At 43.1% G+C, this 21,490-nt stretch overlaps 1 protein-coding gene across 1 annotated transcript in view; it reads right to left on the bottom strand.

Moving 5' to 3' along the window:
- PTPRJ (protein tyrosine phosphatase receptor type J) overlaps positions 1-21,490 on the bottom strand; it is a 74,267-nt gene that overhangs the window by 14,642 nt on the left and 38,135 nt on the right. Inside the window, exons 2-9 of the mRNA XM_074585749.1 lie at positions 10,713-10,731; positions 9,711-9,878; positions 8,670-8,942; positions 7,846-8,121; positions 6,908-7,183; positions 3,644-3,919; positions 1,966-2,241; positions 457-732 (exon numbers count right to left, since the gene is read on the bottom strand). Of these exons, the coding sequence (XP_074441850.1) occupies positions 457-732; positions 1,966-2,241; positions 3,644-3,919; positions 6,908-7,183; positions 7,846-8,121; positions 8,670-8,942; positions 9,711-9,878; positions 10,713-10,731 (1,840 nt within the window). The remainder of the gene's footprint in view (positions 1-456; positions 733-1,965; positions 2,242-3,643; positions 3,920-6,907; positions 7,184-7,845; positions 8,122-8,669; positions 8,943-9,710; positions 9,879-10,712; positions 10,732-21,490) is intronic.

Genomic DNA, 21,490 nt, shown 5'->3' on the forward strand with positions numbered 1-21,490 from the left:
AATACAGAGAGGTGGGCTCTGAGTGCCTAAAGCTCACTCTCCTGCTGGGAGTCCAATGGCAGCCTCTGGCCCCCAAATCACAAAAGTTCCCTGGGCACAACACTCACTCTGCGTGGGAGCCCTTTAAAATAAGGGTCTGAGGCCACATCCTCGAAGAAGTGAAGGCAGAAAAACTGCCCACACAAATCCCAGGCCAGAGAAACCAGTTCTCAGGAAGAGTTCCTTCACTGCGCCACAGGCCTTGGTGACCACTTTCAACAACCGCTGTTTTTGAGGGGTTTTGTTGTACTTTGTTTTTAAAAAGAATGCTATGTCTCTTCCACGTAAACATCTATGTCTGCAGGCAGGCAAACACAGCATCTCTGCTTGCAACAGTATTAAATTTCAACCCTCAGGCAGGTAGGCAGAGCCCTGAGCTGCCCACCAGAAACAGAGCTGCAAGAAACTGTGACTTACTTGTATACACAGCTATGGATACCCCTTCTCCTTCCGTCTGACTGTCATTCACTGCTGCAAATACTGTGAAATGATACAACGTCCCAGGGATTAACTCAGTAATTTCGACTTCGGTGAGGCTGGACGTCCGGTTCCAAAGCAAGGTACCATCTGTAGCATTTACAACCTCTATCCTGTACGTGTAGGATGGGGAAGCAGCGTCGCTCACTGACCACGTTAAGTTGACAGAAGTCACACCAACATATTCCACCTTGAGATCATGGACTGGGCTGGGCTCTGTGAAAGGCAAGACAACAATCCGTCAACCTGCAAGAACATCTGCTCACATACACGGATGGCAGAAACACAGGCACACCACCACTTCACTCTCCTCACATCACTCCTCATTCAGAGTGCAGGAGCACCCCAACAACACCACCGGGTGCTCCTGGATGCTCTTGCATCAATGGCTGGGTAACAGAAAAATAAGAAAGAGGCATCTCAAGTGTAATTCTTCTTCCTTTCACATTCAAAGCAATACCACAGGTCCTCATAGTGCCAGTAGTCCCAGAGCTTAACCTGGCAGTCCAGAGATTTGGGCAGGTAGGAAAAACAAATAGAAGGGAAAGTGTTGCATCTCTGTAACAGCAAAAGGTAAGGAACATCAAACATCCCTAGAAGAGGAACAGAGGTGATGATCCAGGTACCCTGCTCCTCCTCCAACTGTCATGCCCTGAGCTCACTCCCACGACAAAGAGAGCATCTCCAAAAACCCTCTCTGCAGCACCCTATTCTTTGTGCATCTTCAAAAACAGGACAATTAGCCATTATGACCAGGCAGCACAGGAGACATTTTTGGGAATCAACTGGAAAGGTAGGAGCATGGATTCAAGTACATTACAGGACAACACAAATGACAAGAACAGGCATCTGTTTCCCTTCAAATACACCTTGTGGAATGACTAGGCTGGGCTACAGCCTTGCAAGGCCAGCTCCAAAATGGTCCCTCCAAAACCACATATAAAGACTTCTGATACTCATCACAGCAAGGTGCTGGATGGCCAAAGCAGTTCTCCTGAACTAGTACTGCCTAAATCTCCCTCCTACTGCAGCCTGACAGCACCTATGGGCCCCCAAATCACAAAATTTCCCCTACTGCAATACAGACCGTGTGAGACCCCCTTAAAAAAAAAAAAAAAAAAGGGTCTGAGACACCCATACTCTAGGAAATAAAACCAACCCCCCTTACCAAATTTAGAAGATAGAGGTTCTCAGGGGAAAAAAATATCTTGTCTCTGTGTTGTCAGCCATAAGGACCAACTTCACCAACAGCTTTCTATCAGCGCAATGCTGCTTCTGCACTTTAACATCCCATGGTTTGCAGATTGGCCATTTCCAGCTCCAAGACCAAAACATCACCTCGGCTTCCAACAGTACTAAATTACAACCCTCAGGCAGGTAGGCAGAGCCCTGAGTTACAAAGCAAAATACAGTCCACCAGAAACAAGGCTGCAAGAAACTGTGACTTACTTGTATACACAAGTATGGATACCCCTTCTCCTTCCGTCTGACTGTCATTCACTGCTGCAAATACTGTGAAATTATACAACGTCCCAGGGATTAACTCAGTAATTTTGACTTCGGTGAGGCTGGACGTCCGGTTCCAAAGCAAGGTACCATCTGTAGCATTTACAACCTCTATCCTGTACGTGTAGGATGGGGAAGCAGTGTCGCTCACTGACCACGTTAAATTGACAGAAGTCACACCAACATATTCCGCCTTGAGATCATGGACTGGGCTGGGCTCTGTGAAAGGCAAGACAATGATCTGTCAAGACAGAGAAATAAAGAAAGAAGAGCCACATTTCCCTATTCCACACAGAATGAGCATTATTTGTAACCAAACAGCACTTCTATGATATCAATGCCCTGTTTCAGACATTCATGCTGGGGCACCTCTGGAAAGGCCACAGGAGTTCTGGGGGATATTCTCTTTATTTCATTTCACACACTAAAATCATTTGTTTCCACAGTGGGTTCCCAGACAGAGAAACAGACGGAAATCAGGGAAGGAAGCAAAGTGCAGGGTGATCTTGACCTGTTAACTCAAAATTGCGCCCGCAAGTCTTAGTCTGAGCCCTTCAGCCCAGCCTCTCTCCAACATTAGTAGAAGAAAATGGGTTCCTTGAGCAGGTCCAACAGCTGACCTGCCCTGGGGGGCTGGTGTCTGCAATCCTGATTCAGCACCAACACTAGGCAGATAAGACTCACCTCCGGCAGCTTAGATAAGCTCATCTATTCAGTAGCAGCTCCAGGACAACCTGCTTCTAATTGCTTTGTAGGGATGTTGCCTGTTTCCTTTCCACTCCTGAGCTAAACACAAAGAAAAGGACTTCTCCTCCCATTTGTCCCTCTCATCTGGGAAAAAGGTGCCATGGCACAAAACCAACAAAAATGGCACCACACTCAGTGTGGCTCTAGGCACTGTCACAGCCCAAAGAAGCCCCAGGCCAGGGACTCCTCAAAGAGCTGAAAATCTTCAAGAACAAACAGCCTCCATGATCCTGGCCACCACATCCCTGCACACCATGTCCTTTGGTATAAACTGTAATAATCTGCTCCCAGAAGCATTTCGGGGGGCCTATTCAGTCCTCAAGTCTAGAAAAAAGTCATGCTGTTGTATCTGCTGGATCTCTACATAGCCTTGAGTAGCCAAGCTGATGAAAAAACTGCTTTACAGGCAACATACACACAGAGACACATACAATCTCAGTCCTTTTCTCTTTTACCAAGGACTGCTTGGTACTCATGCTCACAGGCACCCGGAGCAAAGCAACATTACAATGAGAAATAGCACAAAGTTGGAAACCCAAGATAAAGCAGCAGGGCAATTTGGTACAAACCACTTGTTTACCTGCAGTTGAGAGGTACCATTTCCTTACCTGTATACCAGCATATAAGAACCCCTCCTCCTTCCTTCTTTGGAAGGTTTTGGTGGGGTTTTGGTGGGTTTTGCTTTGGTTTTTTTAAAGCAGGGATATTCTCTCTTCCACAGATTAAAAACCCTTGCTGAGCAGACAGACCAGATTAGGCTCCAGGACTAAAACACCACATCTAGACACAACAGTTTTATATTTCAGCCCTCAGACAGGTAGGCAGAGCCCTGAGCTGCCCACCAGAAACAGAGCTGCAAGAAACTGTGACTTACTTGTATACACAGCTATGGATACCCCTTCTCCTTCCGTCTGACTGTCATTCACTGCTGCAAATACTGTGAAATTATACAACGTCCCAGGGATTAACTCAGTAATTTCGACTTCGGTGAGGTTGGACGTCCGGTTCCAAAGCGAGGTACCATCTGTAGCATTTACAACCTCTATCCTGTACGTGTAGGATGGGGAAGCAGCGTCGCTTGCTGACCACCTTAAATTGACAGAAGTCACACCAACATATTCCGCCTTGAGATCATGGACTGGGCTGGGCTCTGTGAAAGGCAAGACAACAATCCGTCAACCTGCAAGAACATCTGCTCACATACACGGATGGCAGAAACACAGGCACACCACCACTTCACTCTCTTCACATCACTCCTCATTCAGAGTGCAGGAGCACCCCAACAACATCACCGGGTGCTCCTGGAGGCTTTGGCATCAATTGGCAGCTAAGAGAGAATAGAAGACAAGTCATTCTGAATGGGACTCATCTCTCTTTGACAGTCCAAAGCAGAAGCACAGGTCACCACCATGCCAGCACTCGCAGGCCTTCCCTTGGGAATACAGAGAGGTATGCAGGAAAGAGCAGGGCAGGGCAGAAGAGTAGGGCAGAAGAGTAGGGCAGAACATAATTTCAGTTGAAAGGGACCTAAAATGATCCTCTAGTCCAACTGCCTGACCACTTCAGGGCTGACCAAAAGTTAAAGCATATTATTGAGGGCATTGCCCAAATACCTCAAACACTGACAGTCTTCGGGCATTGAACACCTCCCTAGGAAGCCTGTTCCAGTGTTTGACCACCCTCTGGGTAAATAAATGCTTCATCACATCCAATCTAAACCTCTCCTGGCACAGCTTGGAACCATTTCCACATGTCCTGGCACTGGATCCCAGGGAGAAGAGTTCAGCACCTCCGCCTCCACATCCTCTCCTCAGGACTCTGTACAGAGCAATGAGCTTGCCCCTCAGACTCCTTTTCTCTAAACTAGACAAACCCAGAGTCCTTAGCTGCTCCTCACAGGATGCTGCTTCCAGCCCTTTCACCAGCTGTGTTGCCCTCCTCTGGACACATTCCAGGACTTTCACATCCTTCCTAAGTTGTGGAGCCCAGAACTGCTCACAGTGCTCAAGGTGAGGCTGCACCAATGCTGAATACAGTGGGATAATCACCTCTTTTGACCACCTGATTATACTGTGTTCGATGCACCCCAGGCTGCAGTTTGCCCTCTTGGGCTGCCAGAGCACACTGCTGGCTCATACTGAGCCTACTGTCAACCAAGACCCCCAGAGCCCTTTCTACAGGCCTGCTCTCCAGCTGCTCCTCTCCCAACTTATACTTGTGCCCGGCATTACTCCATCTCACGTGTAGAATCCAGCATTTGGACTTGTTAAATTTCATCCCATTAATCACTGTCCAATGCTCCAGTCTACCCCTGTCTCTGTGCAAGGCGTCTTGTCCCTCAAGTGAATCAACAGCACCTCCCAGTTTGGTATCATCAGCACACTTGCTAATGGTGCATTCAACTCCTGCATCCAGATTGTTCATAAATATATTGAACAGAACTGGCCCTAGAATTCAGCCCTGAGGAACACCACTGGTGACACATCACTGGCCAGATATAGCCACAGATTCACTACAACCCTTCACCCAGCACACCATGAACCTGCTCATCCCACAGTTGGGCAACTTGTCCACAAGGATGCTGTGAGGGACAGTATCAAAAGCCTCGCTAAAATCCAGGAAAACTACATCCACTGCCTTTCCCTTCATCCAATAGGCAGGTGACCTTGTCATAGAAGGATATCAAAAAACAAAACCTTCCTTTTGTGAACCCATGTTGACTGTGCCTGATGATTGCATTATTCTTTAAATGCCTTTCAATAGTACCCAGTATGATCTTCTCCATAGTTTTTCTATGAACTGAGGTTAGTCTAACAGGTCTGTAGTTTCTTGGGTCTTCCCTCATGCCCTTCTTGTAAATTGGAGTAACGCTGACTAGCTGCCAGGCAGCAGGGACCTCCTCAGGCTCCCAAGATCTCTGGGAGATGGATTGAGAGGGGTAATCTCACAACACCCACTAACGCCTTCAATACTCTGGGATGAATCTCAACCCACCCCCGTGGGCTTGTGAACGTTCAGTGATACAGCTGGTCCTTTACAATTTCAGTGTCCACAAATGGGAAGTCACTGTTCCCACACTCGTGGTACTCAGCCAGAGGTCCAGGCAGCCCAAGGTCTATCCATATTATTAAAGACTGAGGCAAAAACCACATTGAATGCGTCTGCTTTTTCTTCATACCTATTAGTCAGATGACCATCTTCAACAAGTATCTGTCCAACATCTTCTTTAGACTTCCTCTTGCTATTAGTGTACTTAAAAAGGCCTTTCTTGTTATCTGAAAAAACACTGGCCAGTTTCAACTCTAATTGAGCTTTGGCCTTGCATGTCTTCTCCCTGCACATAGGAACCATGGCTCTGTACCGTTCCTGAGAAGCCTGACCTTGCTTCCAGAGATCATACAACTTCTTTTTCCTCTTGAGCTCCACGAGGCTTTCCCTGTTCAGCCAAACTGGTCTCCTGCCCCACTTGCTTGACTTTCCACACAGCGGAACTGCCTGCTCCTGTCCTTCGAAAAGGTGGTTCTTGAAAACTGACCAGCACTCATGGACTCCTAAGACCTCAAAAGCAGATTCCCAGGGAACTCTGCCAAGTAGCTCCCTGTATAGCTTGAAGTTTGCTTGCTAAGACTAGGGTAGTAACTCTGCTGTCTTTTTTTCTCTCATTAAACTGTAAAATTTTAAACTGAAACATTTCATGATCACAGTGGCCCAGACAGCCACATGTCCCACGAGTCCTTCTCTAGTCACAAATGGCAAGTCTGGAAGGGTATCTTTCCTAATTGGCCTGCTTGTGAGTACTTCTGACAAGAAGTTCTCCTGTATGAGGGGATATGAGAAGATGAGGAATGGAGGGGAAGGAAGGTGGGTTTTGTTTGGTTGGTTTTGCTTTGTTTTGTTTGTTTGGTTTTTTTTGTTTGTTTTTTTGTTTTTGTTTTTTTTTTTTTGTTTTGTTGTTTTTAAAGCAGGGATATTCTCTCTTCCACAGATTAAAAACCCTTGCTGAGCAGACAGACCAGATTAGGCTCCAGGACTAAAACACCACATCTAGACACAACAGTTTTATATTTCAGCCCTCAGACAGGTAGGCAGAGCCCTGAGCTGCCCACCAGAAACAGAGCTGCAAGAAACTGTGACTTACTTGTATACACAGCTATGGATACCCCTTCTCCTTCCGTCTGACTGTCATTCACTGCTGCAAATACTGTGAAATTATACAACGTCCCAGGGATTAACTCAGTAATTTCGACTTCGGTGAGGTTGGACGTCCGGTTCCAAAGCGAGGTACCATCTGTAGCATTTACAACCTCTATCCTGTACGTGTAGGATGGGGAAGCAGCGTCGCTTGCTGACCACCTTAAATTGACAGAAGTCACACCAACATATTCCGCCTTGAGATCATGGACTGGGCTGGGCTCTGTGAAAGGCAAGACAACAATCCGTCAACCTGCAAGAACATCTGCTCACATACACGGATGGCAGAAACACAGGCACACCACCACTTCACTCTCCTCACATCACTCCTCATTCAGAGTGCAGGAGCACCCCAACAACATCACCGGGTGCTCCTGGAGGCTTTGGCATCAATTGGCAGCTAAGAGAGAATAGAAGACAAGTCATTCTGAATGGGACTCATCTCTCTCTGACAGTCCAAAGCAGAAGCACAGGTCACCACCATGCCAGCACTCGCAGGCCTTCCCTTGGGAATACAGAGAGGTATGCAGGAAAGAGATGAGTATGGTGGGGAAGGAAGGAGTTGTTTGGGGGATTTTCTGTTTGTTTGCTCGGTTAGTTTTTGGTTTTGTTTCTACTGTAGGGGACTTTTTTGTTTCAGGGCTGGGGGGATTGAGGAAGTTTGGTGTTTTTTTTTAAAAAAAAAAAACACACACAACCAAACAAACACAAAAAAGAAACCCAAATGAGGACTATGCTTCTTCTACACATTAACATGCTATTGTTAGTAGGCAGCCCAGGTAAAGCTTGTATTATATTTCAACCTTCAGGCAGGTAGGCAGAGCCCTGAGCTGCACAGCAAAATACAGTCCACCAGAAACAAGGCTGCAAGAAACTGTGACTTACTTGTATACACAGCTATGGATACCCCTTCTCCTTCCGTCTGACTGTCATTCACTGCTGCAAATACTGTGAAATTATACAACGTCCTAGGGATTAACTCAGTAATTTCGACTTCGGTGAGGTTGGACGTCCGGTTCCAAAGCGAGGTACCATCTGTAGCATTTACAACCTCTATCCTGTACGTGTAGGATGGGGAAGCAGCGTCGCTCACTGACCACCTTAAATTGACAGAAGTCACACCAACATATTCCGCCTTGAGATCATGGACTGGGCTGGGCTCTGTGAAAGGCAAGACAACAATCCGTCAACCTGCAAGAACATCTGCTCACATACACGGATGGCAGAAACACAGGCACACCACCACTTCACTCTCCTCACATCACTCCTCATTCAGAGTGCAGGAGCACCCCAACAACATCACCGGGTGCTCCTGGAGGCTTTGGCATCAATTGGCAGCTAAGAGAGAACAGAAGGCAAGTCATTCTGAATAGGATTCATCTCTCTTTGACAGTCCAAAGCAGAAGCACAGGTCACCACCATGCCAGCACTCCCAGGCCTTCCCTTGGGAATACAGAGGTAGGCAGGAAAGAGATGAGGATGGAGGGTAAGGTGGGGAAGGAAGGTAATTGAAAACAAAACAAAACAAAACCATCAGGCCTGTGTTTCTGCTGCACACTTACATCCCATCCTTTGCATATAGCCCAAATCAGGCTCCAGGACTGAAATATCATGCCTATACACAATAGCATTGAATTACAATCCTCAGACAGGTAGGCAGAGCCCTGAGCTGCCCACCAGAAACAGAGCTGCAAGAAACTGTGACTTACTTGTATACACAAGTATGGATACCCCTTCTTCTGTCTGACTGTCATTCACTGCTGCAAATACTGTGAAATGATACAACGTCCTAGGGATTAACTCAGTAATTTCAACTTTGTTGAGGTTGGACGTCCGGTTCTGAAGCAAGGTACCATCTGTAGCATTTACAACCTCTATCCTGTACGTGTAGGATGGGGAAGCAGGTTCACTCACTGACCACGTTAAATTGACAGAAGTCACACCAACATATTCTGCCTTGAGATCATGGACTGGGCTGGGCTCTGTGAAAGGCGATAAAAGATAAAAAAAGTTCTTTTAACTTGCAAGACTATTTGCCGATAAACACATAAAGCACTCTTCTCCCTGCCGTATCCAAACAATGGATCTCTATAAAACAGTGATCAGCCTGGGAAAATAATCAAGCCATCCTTATATGTTGCATGGGACACTTGCTAGCTCTGCAATCTACTCATCCTCTAACTCCCCAAGTTTCACTTTATCTCAAGGAGTAAAACTGTCTAGGTGCAGCAGACATACTGCTTCAATGCCCACACTGCTTCAGCAGACAACTTCATGCAGGATGCTGAGAAAGACTGCAAAATACAACCTTTTATTATTTTTTCCTAAGCTGCCTATCCCAAAGAGAAGAGCCTTTCTATCTGCAAGATTCGCACAGCTCTCCTCTAGATACACGATACCCTCTACACTAGGTAGCTGTACCCTGTTACGCATGTATGTCAAATCTATACATCACAGTATGTTTGAATGTTGCAGCTGTAACCTAAAAAGCCATAATAAGCAGGGAACAGAGCCCAAGTCTAACAGTGATATTTCTAGGCCATGCAAGAATCATAGTGTTAAATTGCACTCTCAGTCAGCTATGCAGATATATTTCTTTGTCCCATTCTCTACTCCAGTAAAGCAGTTGGATCCACACCCCTGCGTGCTCTTCGCACTCCGCACTAGAGTTTGGGCTTAAAAATGCCAGCACAAAAAAAGCACAAGACACCCTGAAGAGTCACATCCCAGTCAGATTCCAAACCACTTACGTGTTACATTGCTCTGATCACTTGTTGTGCTGTTGGATTGCAACACATCCCTGGGAAATCTTCCTCCTCCATACGTTTTGTTCCCACTTGTAGAGTTTACTGATACATTATCATTACTACTGGTTCCTGTTTCTGCAGTTACATTTTGTGAACCGCAATCCTCTGTGCCTGAAAGAAAGAATATAAAGCAATAAGTATCTTTACAAAACTTCTGTGTTTCCTATTTGCAAAAGTATAGTCGTTTATAGATATCATGCACAGACCCGTAGTAACTTATTTTCCCAGTTTGTTCTCCTACAGTGTATTTTTCTCACACATTATTCAGAAGCTAAGCTGCTTTACTTAACCTGGCATTGCAGTTTTGTCTCTTGACCTCAGTGTATGGGCAAAAAAGTTCTCATATGCATGCACTGTGTTCCCACAAGTAAGGAAGAGACATGGTATACCTACAGAAAACAACTTTAGGTTGATATAGTGCAGCCCAACACGTGGAGAGAATTTAAACTCTAAAATTTAAAGGCTAACTCATGCAAGCCTGACATTTGATAGAACTCACTGCAAGTACTTTTGGAAATTTTTGCCACATGAAAACTTGTCATCTTGGCAAGTACAGCACTATACTCACTTCAGAAAGTCCTTAAAGCATCACTTTGTATATCCTTTTTTTTGTTTTGGGGTTTGTTTGTGTTGTATTGCCTTTAAGTGTATTTCGCAGTCTTCCTAAGCACATTATATCTGTACTTGATTTTACTAGAACTCTTTACAAACTGAAAAGCAAAGGGATTAAAGTGCACATTTATATCTTTAAATATCCTTAAATGCATTGCAGGAATTACAATCAGTAAAATAAGTGAGTTTACATTTTTGAATGCTCTCTTTAAAAATTCTTTTCAGGAAGCTTTTTTTAATACTTAGCTGATACTGTTCAATTTTTCTTAAAAGAAATTAAGATATGAGAGTTATCTTGAAAAAATGGTAATTGAGTAACAGAATGATACTTACAGGCAACTGTACATCTGACCTGGAAAACAAACAAACAAAAATTAGAAATTAATACTTTAAAAATTCTAGAAGCTCAAATAAAATAAGGACTAAATAAGAATAAAGGAAGAAATAAGGAAGAAAATAAACACATGGCAAAGGGGAAATCAGTTAAAAAAATAATAATAATCTATTGTTTCACTCCAGACCTCAACCTGCAAAAGAGATACCTAAAAATCTATTGACATACAGATAACACCATTCCATAAAAATCAGTAGATGCAAATTAGGTCTTTTTTAATTATTACTTCTCACAAAAGAATATTTTGTATTTTCTGAAACAAACTCAGTGTAGTGAAAATTCAAACCACTTAGCATATATTCTGAAATCCATAAAGTATCAGCAGTTGCCATTTCACTGCAACCTGAAAGTACTCTGCTAGCAATACTGACAAGCACACCAGAATTTTCAACTTCATGCTTTTACTTCCAAACAAGCCATTTCTCTTCCTGTCAGGGTGCAAACTGGCCTGTTTTCTTCATCTCCCTCCAGGTGGCAGCACAAAATGGTCCTAAAGGAGTGAAGTAAAAGCCCCAGACTGAGGTCTGCAGGTGCTTGAGAGGAAAACTGTGATTTCCTGAGACTCCCGAGCCTCCCATAGCCAGATGATGCCAAGTGACTGCACCAGCCACTTTTGTCATGTAACAAACAGATTACTTCAGCAACTGTATCGGGGATTAAATATTCACCTTGTAAAGCTACACATGACAAGGCAAGAACAAGTATGCAGAGATAAGTGTCCCAGCAACACGCAGATCCCCACCATGGTGCTGGTGATCCGGAGGTCACACCGCTTTGTGCCAGGGAGCCTTGCAGGCATGGGAGGTTTCTGCCTGTGCACCGCTGGGTCTGTTTTTGGCATCACGGTGGGTGCAGGCAGAGGGAGTCTCCAGCCCCAGCTGCTCTAACATCACCTCCAGAAGGGCTTGTCCTTTGATTGGGCCTTATGCTGTGTTGCTCCTAGAAAATCCAGCTAAAACTTTATGCCAGATAGTGCCTTACCCACACAAAGCACCCAGCCTGCTGATTGCAGAAGTTGACACATTTACCTAAAGCACTTGAAATTGTCTCATTTTTTCTTTCCACCCTGTTTTCTTAGAAAGTTTCTTAGCAGTTTCTACAGTTCCACAAGCTAACTCAAAAAAAGTGTCTATATCACAAAAACCCAATGCAAAGCTTCAGTCCCACAAGTAGCTTCAGCAGCAGCAGCTCCCTGCATCACAGTCATGGATGGGCCCAAACAGACACACCCTCAAAAGTAGTCAGAAGATAATACCATTAAATCATCTTGTTGTCCATATGGGAGACTACAAAAAGCACCCTCCACAAAGATGAGGCAGGTCAGCTGACCAGAAGCAACATTAGAAGTAACCCCTCCAGCTTTACAGCAAGGAGAAATGCAGCAGAAGCAAGCTTCAAGTGGAGAGACTCCCTTCCAGCCTGCGATGGTCTCTGTGCCACAGCAAGGAGAGTTTGGGCATGCTTTCTAGGCAAAAAAAGCACTTGTAAGCATCAAAGAGCTAACGTTTGGTCTTCTCTACCACAGCCCTACTGACAACTGAGCACATAAAGGACATTACTTGGGATGCAGGTGTCCTATGTACAAGAGTACATAGGACATATAGTACACACTCTTCCTCATACATAGTACATACTCTTCCTCAACTTTTCTGAATATTTAAGTGCCCAGCCAAACTCCAAGGCTATCAGGAAGTGAGGAAACATTCATCTGCACTCAGGCCAAGAGCCCTTCTGTGTTCTTTCACAAAGGAGCAGCCAAGAAAGAAGAGACTACAAAGGAAAAAGCCACTTTTAAGGCAGGAAAACCCTACCACGCAGTGCTCAGAGTAGAAGTGCTGAGCGCTATATGGAAACAGCTGCTGAATGAGAAGCAAGAGGCGAGATTCTCTGAAAAGCAGGTCAATCTAAGAGCAAAGCCAAAAAGGCCCTATGTTTAATAAGAAAGGGGAATTGCAAAAAGGAGAACAAAAACAACAAGAAGAAACGCCACAGGACTAAGTCACAGTGATTTCTGCAGTCCTACACACAAAACAGCAAAAACCTGACATCATTCACAACCTGTCCTTCAGTTATTTTCTCTTCTGCAAAACCGCCTGAAGATGATGAAGTTTCAAGGGCAGAGCATCCTTCCTGAGCAACAGGAACAACAGACATCATATCACTGAGAAGCAGGTATGCTACTATCAAATCGCCTGCACCCCTGCTTCTCACCTCCCCACCTCTTCCCCTCCAGCTCAAACAAGCAGCGTGTCGATTCCTGTTTTACCCCCAGCTACGGCCATCCAAACTAATGGCAAATTATTACCAAGCAGCTAGAAACTTGGTTGTACTGTCATGTGTGAGTTTTTTTAATGATGGTCAAACAACAAAAGAAAAGTTATGCTAGAACACTTCTCTCATGATGAATGAACAGCTTCCCATCATTTTCCTTGCTTTTGTTTATCACACAGTTTGGCAATACCCTGTCACAATACTCCTCTGACTCTCCAGAACCCTATGTGCAAACCGAATTCAAAAAAAGCACATCCCGTCGGCAGCAGGCAGGCCTCCTTCTGAAACCCAAAACCACACAAAACAAATGATCCCATTCCCAAGCGTCAGCCTGCCTGACTCAGTCATTCCGTGCTGTATTTTTCAACATAAGCCATTAACTGAACTGTTCTCCGACCTTATGTTATTACTTAATGAGATGCTATTTATACAAAACATTTGTTTATTATTTCAGAGGATATTTGCGCTGAACACCTGATTCTCCTTGTGTTTGCATCGAATATATCAGGAGCCCTGTCATCTCCACTTTTCTTTTCAATTACATGAATCCACATTATTCATTTATGGAGTTGGAGTTTTTTTAACCAAAAAAACTGGAACTTGGGGTAGGAATGGAACATCCCTCCCCAAGAAAATAAAAGGCAGCAAAATGCTAAACACTGAACATTTCAACTGAACAACAGGAGAAATGTGTATACACACACTCATCACTGTCATCAGCCACAGCAAATGAATCTTTCCATGTGTCACACAGCCACACTTAGAGCCTGATCAAAGGCTGTACGTTCCAGAGGAGCTGAATAATTCATCTGCACTCGTGCAAGGTCTGTCCTGCGCTCCTTATGTGTGCATTTTATTACTGACCAGGAGTTGGTGGTATGTAATAGATGCAAGATTCACGTCCATCCTCCTCAGGTATACATTCAGTTGCCTAGTTGAAGAATTATTATTAGTCACGGAGGTAACCTTATCAAGGAAGAAATAAGATCTACTGCAGGAAAACATATTCAAAACACTAGGTGACCAAGAAGCCCAATTTCCACTGATATTTGATAAGACTTTGATTAAGACTAAGATATTTAAAATGTGCCTCCTGTACACCTGCATCAAGGGAGCCACGGGAGCTGGTCAGCAGCAGGGAAGACAGTAGTGCCTCCCCTTCTGCTGGCCACAAGTCTTTAGATCCGCTTGGCTCTGCTGCCAAACTGTACCCTCTAACAAAATCAGGATTCCTGCATCGGTGGAAAACCCTTGTCAACAGCAGCCCACCTGCCTGCAGTGCACAGTTTCCAAAACAAACAACGTGATTTGGTTCATGTAAATACAAGGTTAAGCAGCTGGCTAAACAGTCAAAGTGAACAAACCAAAAAATCCTAACCAAAAAATCCCCTTAGCCACAAATCCTGAGAACATCACTGGAGGCTGCTGCTTGCTATTTCTTGTGTGCTCACTAGTGTGTGCCTTGTGACTCAGATGCAAAAAGCCAGGAAATTAATCACACCCCTCTCAAAGCTAACGATCTTCCACATGTGTACCTTCAGATCTTCTCTTCTCTGCCCACCCACCCTCTCAGGTTTGGAGGAGCTCCACAAAAATACCACCAAGCTATCACAGTGGTCTCCAAATTCTTTCTGAACACCCTTTCACAAAACCAACAGCATAATTAAGATCACTGTCCCAGTAACCCTGATCTCCCTTCTGTCCTTTTTTCTGCCTGCTATGCTCACCTACTATTAGTTGTTCCACTTCCATAATTACGGGCTTTAGGGGAAGCCACCACACTGCAACCATCAGGATGGTTTTAAGACTCCAGGCTTCACTTTGCTGACTTTATCGGTCATTGCTGCTCAGATGTTAAATATCAACTAGCAAAGATGCAGTAACTCAGTCACTTACAGACCACTCTGTTACTTCTGATATTTCATACTTGGCATAGGTTTATTCAGAAAGTGTTCCCAAAGAAAGGTTTTATTCAAGGTCACACAAAATAAGTAAAAATTAAACCCTGGAATGCCCCTGGGAAGCCTCACAACAATGGAAGTGGGATTGCCCAGGTATTGCATCCAGAGACTCATATAGCTTTCCAATACTTGCTAGTTTTCTAGGATTTGTAAGGCATTGAATGTTACTCCAGCTGGGGACATCTTTCCACTTCACTGGGAGCATGAAGTCTAAATCAGGAGGGAGTGGCACTTTCCTGCAGGAGATAACAGTTCCAGAGACAGGACAGGGCATCTCAGGGCTGTTTCACCTCATTCATTTCCACATTATGTCCAAATTAATGAAGTCTGTAGGCTTACAGTACCAGGCAAGAAAAATGAGATCACCTGAACTGGGGCATAAAACTATGTGCCTAAAACCGTATGAACTTAGTTCAAGTAACATGTCTCCCCTTTGGCAATTTCTGGGTTCTGGGGTGAAAAAATCTTATGGAAAAATGAGCTAAAATATACTTGTGTAATATTTTGCCCTGTTTTCTGATTTCTTCCTAAGAATGTCTTCAATTGTCAAAAAGCCTTCAATTGCAAAGCATTTCTCTGCATTTAAGCAGACAACTTCTAAGCACAAATCATTATAGTATTGTAAAATGCATAGAAATTCATACACAATTAAAGATATGCCAAGCCAAGAAAAGCAAGTGTTTTCCCCTGTGCTTATTTTATGAAAAGAAAAAAGACAACGTGGGTTAAGCCTGTGTGCTGTAGATTCGGTCCACGCTACACTTACAGTTCAGTTATCAATTTCAGTGGCATCTGTGAATACTCAGCCCTCCTGTATCAGATCCTCATGACTTGAAGAGGAAAAAGTCAACAGGAAGCTAAGTCAGAAGCTAACATTTAATTATGTTATATAGTTTCATTTAAGATTGATTACTTTCTGGATTTGGTGCTAGGGTTTGTTTGGGTTTTTTTTGTTTGGTGTCCGTCCCCCCCCCCCCCTTTTTCTGGTGTATATTTACTCTACTAAATAAATTTTAACTGTAACCCACAACACTTTTTTTGATTCAAATTAACTCTAGATGATCACGTAATATGACACATTCACTTCCAATGAAAAACTGAAAATATGCTGTGGCAAGCGTCAGCTCCACATGCTTCCCCTCTGGTATCTTAGGCAGGCACTCATGGCCCATCCACAAAACACCATTTCACAGAATGCTTGGTTTAAGTGGGTTTATCCTGGGGAAAAAAAAAGCTCTAATTTTAGGAGCAGTGCACTAAGTTTTTGCAACGTATTTGGAGTCTTCTCTTCTTTTAACCTTAAATGAGCAGCTCCACTAATGAGACTGCATGGGACCAGATGGAGATCCAGAACCCAGAAGAAAGAAAGGTGAGCTGGTGTGTTTGTTACTAACTGGGCAGGGCTGGACCCTCTTTGGACAGCATGCTGTATTAGGAAGCTATGCAAAACCCTGAAGCAGTTGACAGCCATACACAACTGTGCACAAGCTATTTTGAGCTATTATGCAGTTACGTGAAAGAGGAAAGACTATTTCAATTTTGCATGTATATATACATTTTACCCCTGACACTTCTAATTTCAGTCTTCCCTGAAGCAAGCTTTTCTCCAAAGAGGGACCAAATACCGTTTTTTTCCCCCCAAAGAAAAAAAAAAAAGACCAAATATCTTTTTTTTTTTTAATAAAAACCGATGAGGAGATTTTGGTTTGAGCAGCACCTCCAGTGAACTAAAAATGCTGTGGAAGACAAAGTCTTGTAGGAAAGGCAAGATGAGACACCAAACGAATGTCTGTGGTGAAACATACTGGAGAAAGTTCTTCCTTCATTCCCTGATTCTTCTCCAAATTTTACCTGTATATGCAAGGAGTTTTCTGGGCAACATATCCAAAATAAAGAGAAAAATATAGAATGGATCTCATCTGAATTGTACCTGTTAGATCTGTTTCCCCTTCCTCCAGCCTACCTTCAAGAACAGATTTCTTGGGTAAGTATTCTTGTGGTTTGGTACAAGGAAGTGATTCACCTACCTATGCACATAACAAAACAAACAAGCAACAGAAATACCTCATACCAAGCAGTGCAGATTTTGGTAGGAAATGGGCTGACAATAGGGCCCAGACACCAAATGCAACCGCATCGCAACTGGTAGCTCTCTCTCAACACTGACACTAGGAAGACACCATTAGACTTCTTTCCAATGGCTTCCAGATCAAACATCATTTTAAAACATTTACATGCAACCCAGTAGTTCTCCGTTTCCCCCAAACCTGCAGGTCCCAATGAACTACAAGCAGCAGGTGCTGCAAACCACCTCACAGTTCAGCAGCATCCCTCCAAGCATCCTGCAGTCTTCCAACTGAGAAAAAACCAACTAAACTTCATCCCAGAGAAAGGCTGAGAAGTTTCAACAAGTTTAAATTATTCACATAACCCAATGAGTCCTACATGTAATGTCTCTTCAGAGACAATCTTGCTGAAGAAGTTTACAAAGAGAACAGTGTGCTTATTTGACAATGGCAATGAGTAATATTATAACTGCTTAGTAAAACCCAAGTTATTATCCTACTTGAGCTTCACATCATAGCGACACTGGTGTAACTGCAGCTGGGTATGTAATGAGCAACGCCTGAACTGAAAAACCTCCTCTTTTAATAAGAATTTTCAGTTAACACTGCCAGTCATTTTCTTTCAAAACTAAGAAAGCATCAACCTTTATTTTTTGTGAACAAGGCGCATTCCTGCATGTAGCTTAACAGCACTATTTTTTTCATTCTGAGTCATTACTCAGGCACACCCTGGAAGAAGGAGGATACAATGAATAAAAGAAGAAAAAAAAAAAAAGACTCCTGTGACAATAACACAATGCCAACTGTCCCCAAATCAGCAGGGTTGGCCACCCAGGCAACATGGAAAATGTACATCAGAGCCAGCAGCCGCCCGGCCCTTGCAGCACAGTCATGAAAATGAGGGGCATTTCCTGACAGGGCCCTATTTCAGATCTGCTTAGCTGAGAGCAATTGAGACTCTCAAGTTTTGTCTCTCATCACAAGTAGATTTTACTTTCCTGAGCCGGAGACTTTAAACTCTACACAGCCTTTGCTGAGGAAAATGTTAAAAGATACTTTACAAGGAGAACATTGAGCTGAATGTGGTTTGACAGTCTTCCAAGTAAAACTATCTGTAAAGGGATTTGAAAACCTATGCAAAAAAAAATCAAATACAATACCAAGACAGATGATTTATATGGAAAATAAAGACCAAATTTTTGATCTATGACACCCTATCCGGGGGCAGGAGAACCATGGCCTGTGAAAGCCTCAGCTTGCTTACACAGAGCTCAAAACTGTCTTGCTAGACAGAAAATCCGTTTTTTGTGGCAGTCTTGATGCTGGTACACGAAGGGCTTATTGTTTCCTGCCTTACTTCTATACTTTTCTTAGGACAGTTTATCCTTTTGCCCTTACCACCATCCTGAAAACTTCCTAATTTAAAAAGCAATGAAGTGTGTAGCTGGGAGAAACCAGCCTGTGACCACTGCCCAACGCGGAGACCTCTCAGGCTAACCTTCATCTCCTCCTTCACGCTCTGTTACTGTTTATTACCATTTATTTATGCTCCCTTCAGCACATTCAGTTCTAACTACATGTAAAATGTTCCACTAGAATCCAAATAAATTATCTGTATGGCACTGCCCTTGCCCCGTGACTGGGTAAATCTACGCAAAGGAAAGGAGGGAAGCAATCCTTTCTCACCATCCTCTAACAGCAGCTCTCGTTTAGTAATGCAGTATTGAAACCACTAGAGGTCCCAATAAAACCACCAAACTTCAGCCTGAGTGACTAACAGCTGTGAAATATGCCGAAATTCCCATAAAGGTTGACATATTGTGGGAAGCGCAAGGCTAAGGATGACCACGCCAGAGCATAAAGTGTGGATGTAGGATGTAAACGCTGGCTTGGATGCAGACCGTGGGAGCTAGTGACACCATGCCAAGCTGGCTAAGGCAGGCTCAGGGCATCTTCAAGCATCACAAACCTGTCACGAGGGAAGTAATTTTACACAATAAATTACTGGCTGGACCTTAGAATTTCTTCACAGCACTTATTTACTAAATTCCACATCTTCAGCTGCACTGTTTTGTATTGAATCTACATTTTTTTGATAGGCCCAAAAAACAAAGTAGCATTTGATCACCTTCTTTAAAACAAGTGCAAATTGCCTCAGAGCAAAAAATGTGGTGCTAAACCTTTTCCATAAAATAAGTCAGAGATCTGGCTGATCTACAAGCATCAGATTATCACAAATGCAAACAATTTGATTAAACAACGTTTTCCCATATGCTGTTTTCACATGCAGCAACATGGGGCTGGGGGACACCCTTGAGGTTTGCCTGCAACTGGCAGCCCATTTAATCCTTTAATGAATTTAAACTGTAGCAAAAGACAAGTGTGCTGCAAGCGTTCAAAACATGCAGTAGTACTCCTGGGAGGGAACAAAAGATCTCATTGTACGGCTCCAGTAAGTTCATCTAGGGCTCTGGTAGAGTCTCTCTTTTTCTCCTCTTTGAACAGAAGCTGAATAGAAACAGGAATGAGAACTGGCTCCGCCATCACCCCAGACTCGCCTCTATGAATACATTGAGGCTGCATGAGAAGTTATTCACTGACAACAACATGGGCTCTCTCTCTCACTTACCAGTCAATAGACATGTCTATTAAAGGTCAACTTCCCGGCCATCTGGGAGGACCAGCTATGGTGGAAAAAGGCTGGGTGATGCAGGGTCAGAACCGGAGATCAAACTGACACTGCAGCCTGACCAGCTGCAAGCTTTTTATTCTAGAAAAATAACATCCATGGCTCCTTTCTCCTTCCAAGACACATGAAGGAGATTGTGCTGATCTGTATGTTTGGCTTTGCTCTGATACAGATCAAATAAATATAAAAGCTTGAAATGAACTACTAGCTAAGAGGAAGATACGTTTACGTTATTTATTATGAGTCTAGAAATGCATTTATTTCAAATAAACTGCATATTGTATCACTGTGCAGTGTTTGCTTAGCCTTGTACATCACTTGAAAAAAGAAACAGAGGAAGCTTTTACACCTAAGAGTCAATTTCTACAACATTTTGGTCATCATTTGCTTAGAGCAATAATACCACTGACATGGCTTCCCATAGCCTTCACTATTTCCATACAATTACAGATTTTCTGCTCCCTATATCACCAGAATACAAAATAGCGCCTCTTCCCATTGCATGGTCTTAACAGACAAATCTAAAGTTTTCATAAAAGATTACTGAAAATAACCTTTAAAAAAAATGCAAGTAAGACAAACACTCCTTAAATTTACCCAGTGCCATGCAAACTGGTTGTATTATCACTAAATGAATACCTACTACGAGCAAGTTTGATGATGAAGCACAATTATTTAAATCATAAGTTCACCTTCCACTTTATGATGATTCTTGCAAATTTTAAAACCAGAAGATTTTAAAAAGAAAATTTCTATAAAAATTACATTTCTGAAGACACATATATATAATACAGGCAGCCTTCTGTTTACCAGATTGCCTTGGCAAAATATTTTAAAAGCACTTTTGAAGATTTATTAGAAATAGTGGTACACTATTAGGAATAATTTTGTCACATAGGCCTCCACAACATTTGACAACGTAACCCCTAAGGGAAAACCAGAAAGGGTCAGCAAGAAGTGAAGTACCATCTTCCAAGCACTTTAGCAAGATCTCACCTCGTCAGAGTCTGCAATATTGCCACAACTGTGGCTGAAAAAGAGTGAGATAATAAAAGAACTAATACTAGTCAGGCACCAACACTGCAGAAGAGATTGGGGACAGGGGAGAGCTTCATCAGTATCTCTCTTTTTCCTATTTTTTTAAAAGCATATTTGGGACAGACAGAAATTCAAGTCTAGGGATGTCCCCCAGATATCCTCAATGTATTTTAGACAAGGGTCTCTTAATACTTATATACAACATGGGAGGATAAAAGAAGAGTAGCAGGTACTAGAATCAACTGCAACTCCTCAGCCTCCTGCTTCATTTTTGTTGCATCTTCAACACCACCTAAACAGTTCCTTCAATTAATTATTCTTTGACTCAAACTGAAAGTCACAAGAATAGATTTGATTTTCATTCACCCAGATTATATGTTCAATGTCTTTGAAAGATTAGATGTATACTCTTTTGCTCCTACGTCCTCAACAAACTATGAACACAGAAACTGAAAAATACCACTACTTCTTCTCTAGAAGCTTTCTAAACTTGAGTTAAACTGTAGAAACAATTTCCCTGCACCACTACAAAATGCAGAAGCCTAGAAGGACAAGAACTTTATGATTTAAATACATACAGGTCTATATGGATTTCACGTATTAACGATGAAACAATGCCTACAATAAACAGCAACAAAGCTTTTCCAACCAAGAGAACAACAAATGGTAGTAAAACATTTCCACAGAGACAT

Source organism: Larus michahellis, chromosome 4 (assembly GCF_964199755.1).
Source record: "Larus michahellis chromosome 4, bLarMic1.1, whole genome shotgun sequence".
In the NCBI taxonomy this organism is placed as follows: Eukaryota; Metazoa; Chordata; class Aves; order Charadriiformes; family Laridae; genus Larus; species Larus michahellis.